The sequence below is a fragment of the Pyxicephalus adspersus genome, chromosome 11, assembly GCF_032062135.1.
Source record: "Pyxicephalus adspersus chromosome 11, UCB_Pads_2.0, whole genome shotgun sequence".
Taxonomy (NCBI): Eukaryota; Metazoa; Chordata; class Amphibia; order Anura; family Pyxicephalidae; genus Pyxicephalus; species Pyxicephalus adspersus.
Window position 1 is genome coordinate 5,557,279 of NC_092868.1, and position 12,989 is coordinate 5,570,267.

The following is a 12,989-nucleotide window of genomic DNA, read 5'->3' on the forward strand; positions in this document are numbered from 1 at the left end:
GCACAAAAAAATTGTGTGGAATTTAGGACAGTCGTCTGTTTTACCCGCCACGTTTCACCTTGTTGCTTCTCCAGGGGCTTTTTAAGACACACTTATTTATGGATGATGGAGAGAAAACAAAATCCTTATCGAGAGATATTGTGGTGTAGTAGTGGCAGTTGTTTCAGCTCCATGTTACGATCAAAGAGAAGTAGTGATAGCAGTAGTAGTTGTTTTAAACTATGATTGGCATAAATTGCCATGTGTAACTTGGTGACCTTTATGTAAATGGGTAAATGCTTATTGTTTCCAGTGAATGATAGGGTTTTTTTTCCTTGAACCAAGGGAGTTTGCAGAGTAGTGTTTAAAGGTGAGCTTAGCACCAGCCAGCCAAGAGTGTGGCTGGTTGTGATGACCTGAGGGCATTGTTATTCTTTAGGTAAGATAATACTTTCTAAGGTTATTTATTAACTTCCCTCCTAAAAATGTGAAGCCATGTCTCTGTGTCCTTGATCTTAGCTTCATATGGAAAATACTGTCCTCCTGAACCAGTTTGACACCCTTGTTATATTTAAAGGTTTGAGTCGTTCTTTCTTTCTCTGATAATGTGTATATTAGGTTCCTACAGTCTCTTATGATATGTTTTATTTCTCACAACTTATTTTGTTGCCCATCCAAGGACTCATTCTATACTGCTAATATATTTTTGTTAGTAAGGTTGTTGTACATCTTTCTGACAATTTCTTATAATATTCACCTCCTAAGATTTGAGTTTATTTTAGGTGATGTTCAGTTTTGGGATCCTTTGTTTCGACTGGCATCTATTCGGTAATGGTTGGGTTCCATTTGTAGTTATCCTATGGATGGTGGAAATGCCATTTGCAGGGGGGTGCCCTGATCAGGTCCCCTTTTGTATTCTATTCTCAGGTTTCCTTTGCAGTAGCTTTTCCCATCACCCGAACACAAATGTGATCCCGTACACAAATATACTTCAACTTGTGCTGAGCTTTGGCTGCGTATTTTTATCCAGTGCTTTCGTTTCTTAACCAACTACCAATGGAATATCTTAGAAGTATATTTTAGTGAATTAGAGAATATTGCAATTTGATAAATTGTTTCATTTTAGATGATGGAATAAGTTCCTCATCAGGTCTGCTCACCTGGGATAGGAGTTTGGTCTAGGTTTTTATTGCTGACTGTGTACTTCCAGGGAGATTCCCCCTTTCTATTTGTTCAGGTGATCAATGTCATCAAGACAGACAGTAATGGGAAATCCCAACTTTTTTAAGCTGTCACAACAACAGGAGTAAAAGTGAAATTGTCCAGATAGAAAACCTATTCTGGAGACAGCAACGTGAGGATTTCCACTTTATTTTAGACTAACAAAGAGTTTTTTTATTTATTTGATCCTTTGATGTTTTAGATATGTCTCATAGAAAATAAATATTACAGAAGTAATAATTTGTTCTACAATATTTAGATCCCTTTGTTTCTTTAGCTGCACCAATATCAAACAAAAGAAAGCTGAAATGATGTATATGAAATGGTGTTTGTAATACATAATAATTTATAATATATCTTATAAAATTAAAACTAATGTGTTTTCTCATTTCCACCGTTTAAAGGAGAAGTACATTTTGATGCCATATCATATAAAACAAACGTTCCCAACCCCCACTCTGGCCAGTGCTCCCTCCAGCGGGGTCAGGAGAAGGATTGTGCTTTGGAGGGTGCACCGGCCAGAGCCGTGGACCACATCTTTCAGAGACATAGCAGCTCCCAGCGCATGTGCGGTATGGAGTCCGTGCATTTAGTGGTCTGCGACGTGCAAAAGGTTGGGGGCCACTGATATAAAAGTTACATTTTGTTATTTTTTCTGAAGGTTTTCATATTGGTTATCTGAAGTTATGTCTCCTCCAGCTGCAGGTTTATCAGGGAATGAAGGCTGTAAAGATACAAATGGAAAAAAATATTATTTCGGTAAAGTCTTCTTTAAGAGGGAAACCAAACAAAGCATATTGGTTTAGTAAACAAAGCATACTGATTTATTAAAGCTCTCCAAGACTGGAGAGAATACACTTTCATTATTGAAGCTGAATGATCCAGCAAACTTGGAATGGATCTGGTTTTTTAGAATTCTATGCTGAAGACATTTACCAAAAACTAAGTTGATTCTTTCGGATAGTGTGCGTCTTTGTTGCATATTCCCCTGTGGCTTTCAACTTTCTATTATTACTATTATTGGAGATAATATGGTGATGACCTGGGCTAGTTGGTGGTCCAATGGCTGGTGGTGATGCACTTAGAAGAGTTCCTCGACCAGTCATGTGAATGTTTCCATCATGTGTCTACCATCTTTTTGGTTTTGTCTACTTTAGAATGGTGGTTACTAGGTCACTGTTTACTATTGGGCTTCTTCTAGGATTTGAGAGAAGTAGGGATAGTTATTATTGGTTTTCACCCGCCTCATTCTCCAATACAACTACCAAATGTCCAAAAGTCACGGTTCTATTTACAGCCAATCTAGGTGGTTTAAAGGGATCAGGGATAATCAAGACCGTAATCAAAAAAACCTCAGGTGCACCAAAAAGCACAGATCACACTATATAGGAAATAGCAAGAAAATAATTTGTCGATTTCACCTACAAAGACTCCAAAGTGCATTGACACAAACCAAGTATTAGAACCTCAGCTAGGAGATGTGGGGCTGAACAGATTGGTGAATCCCTTCTGTAGCTGGTCTGTGAGGAAACCAGAAAGTGATAAGAGGAACATCAAACAACACCCCTGTTTGTAATTGTTTACCCGGTCAATATATAGTCAAGTCACTTATTGGCTAACAACTATAGTTATGTGCTTCTGTACAGTCTATGCTACCAGCATGTTGGGGTAGAACATTGTTAAAGTTCATCTCCAGGTGCTTTCCCAAACAACTTCTGGTATCTGATTGCATTCCGATAGCCACAGCAGCCATTCTTGTTCAAAATAAATCAGCATTCATATACTTTTCAATAGGCTATCAACAAGCAGTCATCAACTACTCCAATCCTCTTATTCAATCCCTATAGAGTAACTCCATACTACAATTGGTATCTACATTACTCCCAGCTGTCAATATGATCTGTGTCATTCTGTACAATGGTGTTTTGTGCTATCGGATATTTTCATTACCTTTATAGACTCATATTCACTTGAAACTGTTTTCAAAAGACTCATGTATGTAGCATCTGCACGTTGTGAGTTCTGTGGATGGATAGAATGAAAGATTCTTTCTTAAAATTTCAGTTTCAAAAAAAATAATTAGAAAAACTTATAAAGCTATTGGTGCAACACAACATATGAATTGTGAAGAATCAGTGTGGTGGGAGAACGATGGTCCATCAACATTAGGTCCATGATGGTCCCTCTTCGAACACCCTTACATGCAAATGTTCTAAATCAGCCAGTGAGCACCTTGTACATGCTCACTCCGAACACCAAAAAGTTATATAAAATATTCCGTATTTACAAAATTATTTTTCCATATTTAAATAAGGATTTTTTTTTAAAAAAATCAAGTTTGTTAACCCCAAGAATGTTCACTATATAAATAAAATATTTAAAAAAAAACACACTAAACACTTTCTTCAAATAATATACCTTATGGCTTGATAATGTCTCTGATGATGCCTGATGCGTCTTAGCTCTATAAAAAAAGAAATAAATGTATTAAAAATAAAATTAGAATGAATAAATATAATTTACTGTTGAGCGGTAATAATGCAAACTCAACACTTGTATTAGGGGGATAAAGAGACACAATAAGACACAAATGAATAAAACATAATACAGGATCAATCCTCCAATCAGATGACTTCTGTACACATCCCGGCCACACCGGGCAACGTGCACATGGCGAGGAAAACTTCTGGAACGCCGACCCATTAGTCTATAATGTGCGGCTTCTGGAGACTCCCCTGTTATTCAGTTTCCTCTATTTTTACTGCAGCTGCGGCTCACATTGCTGGCAACTCCGAGACACATCCAGGGGTAAGCCACAAAAAAAAAAAAAATACCTTAACTAATGCCATTATATACTATGGCACAGAATGAGTAAGATTTTATTGCAATACTTATTATTATAGACTCAATAGTGGATCCTTATTAGAAGTATATCTTATACCTACTCATCCCCATATTGGAGGTCTCTATATCCAGAAGGGTAAGAAATAACTTTAACCACCTATAATATTTAACATCACTATTATATAGTAATTTTCAGTTAATTGGAAAATTCATCGCCAATATTTTTAGCACATATCAGATTTAATGTTATATTATATGAAAATGTAATTTTTTTGTTAAAAACTTTGCTTTACCACCATGTCACCTACCCAACAAAAAAAAAAATTGTGAATAGGAATTTCAGGGCAGCTCCGTATCCATCCTAATCACTGTGCTACACATTGTCCTGAATTGCAAGTAACATGTCACATGTAGTGTTGTATGCTTCACAAGCCTAAGAAGTGATAACCAAACAGAATCCCATTTGCGTTAGGGTGATGGCAATATCTGCCGCAATAGAGACCTAAGAATAGAATACCAAAGGGGATCTGATCAGAGTGCCCCCTTGAAAATGGCATTATCCATAGGATAACTACAAATAGAACCCAATCATCACCAAATAGATGCTGACTGAAACAAAGGACTCCAAAACTGCAAATCACCTGACATAAACTCAAATCTTTGAAAGTCAGTCTGATGAGGATTGTCACAAAGATGTCCAACAATCTTACTAACAAACATATATTGACAGTAAAGAACAAGTCCTTAGATGGGCAAAAAAATAAGGTGTGAGAAATAAAACATATCAGAAAAGACTGCAGAAACCTAACATGCACATTTTCAAAGAAAGAAGGAATGACTCAAACCTTTAAATTTAGTAAGGATGTAAACATACACGATGAATTTATTGTACCAGCCTAACTTTTGAGTCTCACCTTCCCCTGAGGAAGCCGATAAGTCGAAACGCGTCAGAAGTAAAAACACCAATGCTCATTTACATACATAATGTATTTACTGTACCAGCTCTATAATAATAATAATATACTAGTGAGCAATTCTAGTATTGTACGATTCACAAGCCTAAGAAGCGATAACCAAACTGCAACCACACCACATGTCTGAAGCAATCCTAAGGCCACATTGTAGCTGACTCAGCAGCTATGCAACCATGAACCAGATTTGCAGCCCAGGACTGTGGGAGGTGGAATACTATCTTGGCAGAACTTCCTATAATACTATCTTTGCAGAACAGTAAACTTAAATATTCAAAATAATTGAAAAACCCTACCTCCAATACATATATATAAGCAGAGCCAGTATGGATAGGCAGATAAATCCCAGGATTGGAAATACAGTCATATAAATCACGTTCTCATCAACTGACTTCTGATCTGAAAGTAAATAAAAGGTTTATAATATCAAACAAATAAAATCAAAATATATCAATGAGGTATAGTACTATATTTCTGGGCTGTGGAATTAACTGGAAAAGTTTTCAGGTGGCAGCATTTTAATGACTGTAACTTCACATCAATCTATAGAAAAATGACATGCATTTTCACTTGTGACATGTTCCCCTGCACCCAACAGTCCCGACCCCAGCAAATATTGAAGCAATACTCTATCCTAATAGAAGCTAAAGAGTGATTTAAAGTGTTTTACAGCAATGTCGGAATATGTACATACTTTAGTCTGCATGGTCTGGGCATGGGGTCACTTTATAGAAGACCCTGGAAGTGAAAATACTTTTTAATGGAATTCAGAGAAAACTGGACATAGGCATTGGGAAACACACAACACAATCAAAGGGGCTTGATTTATAAGCCTCTCCAATGCTGGAGAGGATACACTTTCATTAGTGAAGCTGGGTGATCCAGCAAACCTGGAAGGAATTTCTGCAAAGTCATTTGCTTAGCAAATGTTTTGATTCCTGGACCAGATCTATTCCTGGTTTGCTGGATTACCCAGTTTCACTGATGAAAGTGTATCCTCCTCAGCCTTGGAGAGCTTTATTAAATCAGGCCCAATGTCTGGTATCTCTGATGTCTACACGTTTCCCCATTCCTGTGCAATCTCTACACTTCTTTTACTTCCATTATTCATATTAGTTCATTATCCTGAGATCTTTACTTCTGTATATATTCATCCTTTGATTGATTCTTGCATCTTGATTGTAACATTAAACCATGGGTGGCTCTGCAGGTGCTGCATGTATGAATACAATTACAATCCTTCCACTTTATTACTGTAGCCCCAATGATGAATCCAGATGGCTCTACAAATACCACACATGGATCTGTCATTTCAGGTGTAGATGGCAACGCGTTAATATCCCCACCCCTCATCAGGTTGTTAGGATTAACCTGAATTCAATATATCCCCCAAGCATGTTATGTGAAAACATACAATTGTGTTTTTCCTGAGTCAATTTATGAATGTAAGTGTAAGCATTGTAGGAACTTACCAATTAACTAGGGAAAATAATTAGGAATAAAACACGGTTTTTCACTGGAGATATGTTCTTTCAGATGTCCTAACCTCCTAAGCATCTTTAAACATGAATATTCATCCAACAAATTCAGATCGTCTCAAATCTGGGCACATTCACTTATATGCAGGCACCAGGCTGTATTGTTTACTTGTATCAGGAGAGAGTCACCATGATGGCTCTTATGTCTAATACCACTGTAAATATTTTAGGAGTAACCAGACAAGTAAGAAAGCTCTGAAAGGTAACAAAGCTCCTTTATTTCTATTCCATCCTCCGTATTGACGATTTTCCTCTAGTTTAGCCTTAAAGCTGGAATGAAGTCACAGAAGGATCATTTGAAAGATGCTAGCTGTTATTCAACGTGGGACCAAGGACATCTAGTGGAGGAAGAGAAGTACTGCGAGAGACAGCTATAGTTTCCAGGTCATTATTGCAACAAAAGCTGTTCTTAAGTGGAACTTTTTTCTTATTTTTTGGTATAAGTTTTGTATCATTTACTAGAAATATAAAGAAATAAACTACAGATAAATAAAAATGGTATGGATGCTTATTGCAGTACTCACATTGCTCTGTAAACCTGAACATTGAAGACCTAGTTTTTCCTATTTTATTAGCTGCAACACAGATGTACTTCCCCGTCGTTGTATTCTTCACAGTTATTTTATCTCCATATCCATGTAACAATTCCTTGCCTTGGCTTATCTGATACCAGGTGTAATTATCTACTGAAGGATTGGCTTTACTTGAACAAAGTAACGTGACATTGTTGTCTTTTGCTGTGTCGGTGTTACCATCAGCTGAAATGGCGACATTCATTGGACGATCTGAGCAGTGATAGATAAGATATAAAATATTATTAAAATATTGATAGTATTATGTTATAAAACATATTTTCCTTAATAAAATATTAATAATAGTGCAGCTGTTTAGATTCAGGTTGAACATTCAACATTTGGCTATATTAGAACCAAGTAAGCCTGTTGTTTGGGCTTGTGTTGGTTAGCTTGGTTTTAGAACAAAGCAGGTAGCCTGTAGTGTACACTGCCAACAGACTCACTGACACAAAACAACGAGCTGAAAGGCAATGCCAAGGGCTCAGTGCCATATACATTAACAACCGGCTACAAATGGTTGCAAGCAGCGCAGAGTGTTTTCATTCATTCACAAACAAAGATTTAATAAAAAAGGAGTCTGGAGGGCAGAATTAATGAACAAAAGTCTGGGGAGGGGGCTGATTTAATAAAGGGGAGTTTGGAGGATGATTTAATGAAGGAGAAGCTTGAGGGCAGATTTAATGAAGGGGAGGCTGGAGGTCAAATTTGTTGAAGGAGAAGCTGGAGGGCAGATTAATTAAAGGGGAGGGCAGATGTAATGAAGGGGGGCTGATTTAACGAGGGGGAATTCGGGGGCAGATTTATTGAAGGGGAGTTTGGGGGCAGATTTAATTAAGGGAAAGCTGGATTTAATAAAGGGGAGGCTGGAGGGCAGATATTTTAAAGGGGAGGCTGGAGGGCAGATTTAAATACATGTATGTAAATTTCAGTTTACTTACATCTAATAGTCAGTGTAATTGTTTTAACAGATGTTTTATTATTTGGAAATGTAGCTGCACATTTTAGAACGGTTTTGTCATCAGTGTAGGAAGCAGTATAGGTCAGTTTTGACTTCATCCTCCACCTTCCTAGAGCTTGCAGACCATAATGACTCTCTTTTATCGGATGGCCGGTGATATTCCATTTCAGAGTTGGAGGACTGGAGGGACAGGTGTGTTCTACATAGCAGGCAATATATATTTTCTGCTTGACTTTCATATTTTTATTTCCGCTTATTGATGGTTGCGGTGGGTTTTCTGGAATTATAAAAGAAGAGATTGTAAGTGTTTTATTACAGAAATAAATTGTAACACAAAATGACAGTGCCTTTGTAGAAGCAATCCTGATTCAAGTCATATCAATATATTATTTAAGAATTTTGACAATATTATCTCATCTCAAAGATCTTTTGAAAAAATATATCAGAATACCTAAAAACGTGTATCAGAATCTACTGCTTCATGTCTTCTATTTCATGGCTGACATCACCTAACCGTCACTCTGCTCACTTTTCCTCAATACATATTTCTAGCCTACATATAAATGGATTGTACTGTTTCTTTCTCTAAAGCTCCAGCCCTGCTGTACAGGAACTGCAGGATGCAAAGACAAGTAATAACACAGTTTGCATATAAACTGAGGCTTGTCTAGCATTCATTAGAAGCTGCACAAATTAAAGTAACAGGTAGTTACTGCAACACATCTTCAGGGTGGGTAAATGGATGGGTTTGAGTGGGCATTTCTTCATTGCCAGGGACAGTCAGATTGGGGTTATGGGTAGATGATAATGGACTTTCTTTTGCTAATGCTTATATCATAATCATGACTATGTCCTGCTGTGGCAAACACAGGTAAATGTAGAGTGCAAAGGGGATCCAGAAATTTCACACACCGGGATGAATTGTTGCATTTTTGTCCTTACCTTTTACACTCACTGGAATACTTGTATTTTGAAGTGTAATGGAGTTAATCTGATCATTTATTCCTGGAAAATATTCTCTCTCCTTTGATTTTTCTATATTGATGATCTTTAATGAGCAATTATTTTCTGTATTTCCAGTAAGAAATGTCCGTCCCTTATATCTATCGTCCACATCACTGCGAGACTTATTGTTGAAGATTGTAATTCTTTCTGAATACCAGAAGAAATTAAAATCCCTGGCACCTTTAGGATGGGTAAAGGTGCAGGGGATGTGCACACAGGAACCTTGCAAAGCATTAATATATTTTGGAAATGTAAAAGTCCAGTCTTTGCACGATTCGTCTTCATGGCAGCCTGAGAAAAAGAAATACACAAATATTTATCTACACTAACAAAATGAATTCCATTCTTCTAATTCAGCCTTTCCAAACCTTTTTACATGAAGGAATCTTTGGAAAAACTTTATTGTCTGCGAAAAATAATCACATCTACAGCTTATGGTAAATTAGTGTGATGGTCAGTGGGATATCCTTCCATCCATCTTATTTATCTTAGAGGCAGAAATGACTACTAGTCCCTAGTAATCTACGGAGGGGCCCTGGATCCAGTTGTATAGCTACAGGTCTAAGGGTCTCAGTGCAAATTTCTGACAAGCATCCCCCCTTCCCACAGGCCCTATGGGACAAGGGCTGAGGGCTCTGAGATCCCTGCACGGCACTGTCTAGGGCTCCATATAACTCTGGTGGCTGCACTAGACTAGACTTGAGCAGACTGAACATATTGCCAACTTCAACCTACTTGATGTGGTTTTAATTGTCATGTATTGTTAAAAAAAATCTGTGTTTTTAACTAATTTTTGTAAAAAATGTAGATTCTTTCTTTGGGATTCCTAAAATACATGCCTTAAAAATCTGGAATTGATACATTTTTGTATTCTGTGGTATTTTTGAAATATTTGATAAATTGTATGTGTCCTCTGCAATAAAAAGTCCCCCTGTTCACAAATTATTTCATTTGTATTAAAGATCCACTTTACCTGCGTCTTTTTGTAAATTTGACTTATATTCATGTAACTTCATGGATTATATTTACTACCTTGTATTTTAACCTTAACATCTTTGTAGTGAAGTTTCCCGGAATTTATCTCTTCGCTTATTCCTGGATGAAACCTTTCTATCTTTGTCACATCTTTGATCTTCAATGTGCAGCTGTTTGTTCCATAACCCACAAGAGTTGTCCGTCCTCTGTACTCTTCTATAACTTTAGAGGGCTCTTCACGATTAAAAACCTGGGGATATCCGTGAAGATGATACTTAAACCAAATTATATTGACCTCACTGTGGTTAACAGGAGCCGTGAATGTGCAAGGAATCGTCACATCAGAATTTCTCAATGCTATAATTTCATTTGGAAATATAAATGACCATTGCTCTTTGTTCACATCTGAAGAAATGCCTAAAAAAAAAAAATCATATCAATATAAAATACATCATAGATAACAGATGACAAAGAAACTGAAGTTACGATAACATTGCATAGAGACAAAAGGTTCATTGCAGTCTGTAGCAAAAGTTCAGAGAACAAAAAAAATTGCACAGCTAAACAAATTCAACACAGAGAGAGGTCGGGCTTCCGTCCTTTGGTATTGGAGGTTTCATAGTTTATTCCTCTAGTAAAGGAAGACATTACTTTTCATGAATGAATCTAACATTTATCAGAATGACACTTGTTGGTTAATACGCTTTCTTAATATTTTAGGGGAAGATAAGTAGCACTTGGTTGAATCTGCACAATGAGTAGTAGGGCTCAGCATTGGAATATGAAGGGAACAAATGAAAATAAAATAATAGCTATAGGCTGACTGAAGACAATGTAAGTCAATTCTTTGGCCGGAGCAAAGTTGTTAGTTCAGCTTTATAAATACGGTCGTAGTTACCGGCTACATGGTACAACACTTTGGTTATGGTTATATGCATTGAAGAAACAATATGTGGTACATGAACCATTAACAAAACATAACTATATAAGCAGACTAGCAAATTGATAAGAGAATATTCATTCTAATATATTTAATTTACCTCCAACGAGAAATATGAAAATGGATCCTATGAGCAAAAAAGACGCCAGGGTCATTATTCAAACTTTCTGCTTTTTCTTGTGTACACTTAGATTTACTTCTGTTATCTACAGAAAGATATGATTAGGTGATAACAATGCAAGGGTTATATTATTATACATTGGCAAAACTGCTCAATAGGTAGAACAAAGTTATTTACTCACTTCAGAATGTTTGTCTGTGTTGCTCTTAAAGATTTCCTCTCACTTCCATTCTGATAAAACATTTCTCCTAGACATAAAGTGAGGCAAAATATAAATACAAAGCCACAGATAGAAATCAAAACCTAACAAGAGTTAAAACCCTTCTTCACTCTATCCAAAACTAGGAAAATGATATAGACTGTAACTGATCTGGGTGTTACCAATGAAGTGAAGGTATTAAAGAAAATAAGGCTGTTGAATTTTCCCTTTTGTAGGAGATATTTTTACTTATCCTAAACAATGCAGTGAAAATTTGCTTTATAGAGAATATTCACTCAAGTGCAAGAAAATAAATAATTTTATTTGGATGGATGAAGTCAGCAAAACTTTGGCTCATTCACTAAGCTCCTTGAAAAATACCAAGGGGAAACATCGCTATGCTAGGTCAAAATATATATTTATATACATATTTACTGATAATCAAACCCACTGTATACTTTAAACAGCTCTTTAAACATTGAGAAGAACCTTTATTTAGCATAATAATAACAGATCTGCGTACACAAACATTTAATGGAATATTAGGTCACCATTTAAAAAAACACTTTGTAATCTACACTAAACACTAATGTTCGGCGCTATTGCATGTACTACCCCATAAATGTTTTCATGGAGTGCAATGCTGTAGAGGTACATTTCCAATAGTTGCAACAAAAGATCCATACCGTCTACATTCACTAAGCATTAATAGAAAGAATAACAAGTCCTATATTAAATGGAAAACTGGTACTTACAAATATTCAGAAGTAAACTTGGTGCACTCAGAGAAGGAAAAGGAGCACCGTGTGCATAAAGTATTCAGCATGTGCTTATATGTGGTTGGTTCTGACTTCCTCAGGAAAAGCCACTTTATTTTTTTATCAAATTTTGGAGTACACAATTGTCCTTAAATGGTAGGCTAATAACTCCTGCCCTGATATCCTGTTCACTTTCGACTTTTTCATCGCTGACAAGTAAAAAATGTACAGAAATAATGAACGATTGCCATAGAAGTTTGATGGTGACAGTCACTGATTCTTACAAACCCAACTGGTCTCCTTCCTCTTGATAACACTAGGCTGACATTCGAGGGCTCAGGGAGAGATGGGAGGCCCATAACACAAGATTGTCTTGTTTTTTTTTTTTTCAGCTATAATCTATTTGCAGAGGATTCACCAGTTCTTTGTAACAAATATTGCAATATGCAAATATGCAAATATTGTTTCCTTGGTTTATCATTTTGCTCTGTCCTTCCTACTTTTTCCGAATGACATTGGCAATTGGCCTTTTGGGGATAGGGTGACATGAACGTCCTAAAACCCTCGATATGTTACCACTAAATGTTTAGATATGGGACTGTGTAGCTTACTCTTTAAATTAAATGTCGCTGCTTTGCTGATAACCATGATACCTGGCTCAATGTAGAGCAAAAATAACTGAAATGGATCTTACTGCTATACACTCAACAATATACAATGAAACACACTAAGTAACACCCCCTGATCTTTTTTGTAAAACCATAAAATTGAAGAAACAATACAAGATTCATATAATTACATTATCAGTGTGAAAATATCTGTGTAAGGAGATATTTACCTGGCCACCGATTCAGTGCAGTGCGCAGTATCTCTCCTCATTTATTCTGTCTAGTGCTGTCACTTGG

At 36.5% G+C, this 12,989-nt stretch overlaps 1 protein-coding gene across 2 annotated transcripts; it reads right to left on the minus strand.

The window, feature by feature from the left end:
* Window positions 1-682: 682 nt before the first annotated feature.
* Window positions 683-12,410, minus strand: LOC140341330 (B-cell receptor CD22-like). Of its 2 annotated transcripts, XM_072426996.1 has the most exons (11): window positions 12,082-12,403; window positions 11,309-11,375; window positions 11,107-11,212; window positions 10,124-10,483; window positions 9,029-9,382; window positions 8,067-8,363; window positions 7,078-7,338; window positions 5,312-5,414; window positions 3,619-3,664; window positions 3,151-3,222; window positions 683-1,924 (listed from the first exon to the last, which is right to left on the minus strand). In XM_072426996.1, exons 3-11 carry the CDS (start codon window positions 11,159-11,161, stop codon window positions 1,847-1,849), a joined length of 1,626 nt encoding a protein of 541 aa, XP_072283097.1. In that variant the 5' UTR covers window positions 11,162-11,212; window positions 11,309-11,375; window positions 12,082-12,403; the 3' UTR covers window positions 683-1,846. The 2 variants fall into 2 exon arrangements, with proteins under 2 accessions (XP_072283097.1, XP_072283098.1); XM_072426997.1 differs by lacking the exon at window positions 9,029-9,382 and having other exon boundaries at window positions 12,082-12,410.
* Window positions 12,411-12,989: the final 579 nt, after the last annotated feature.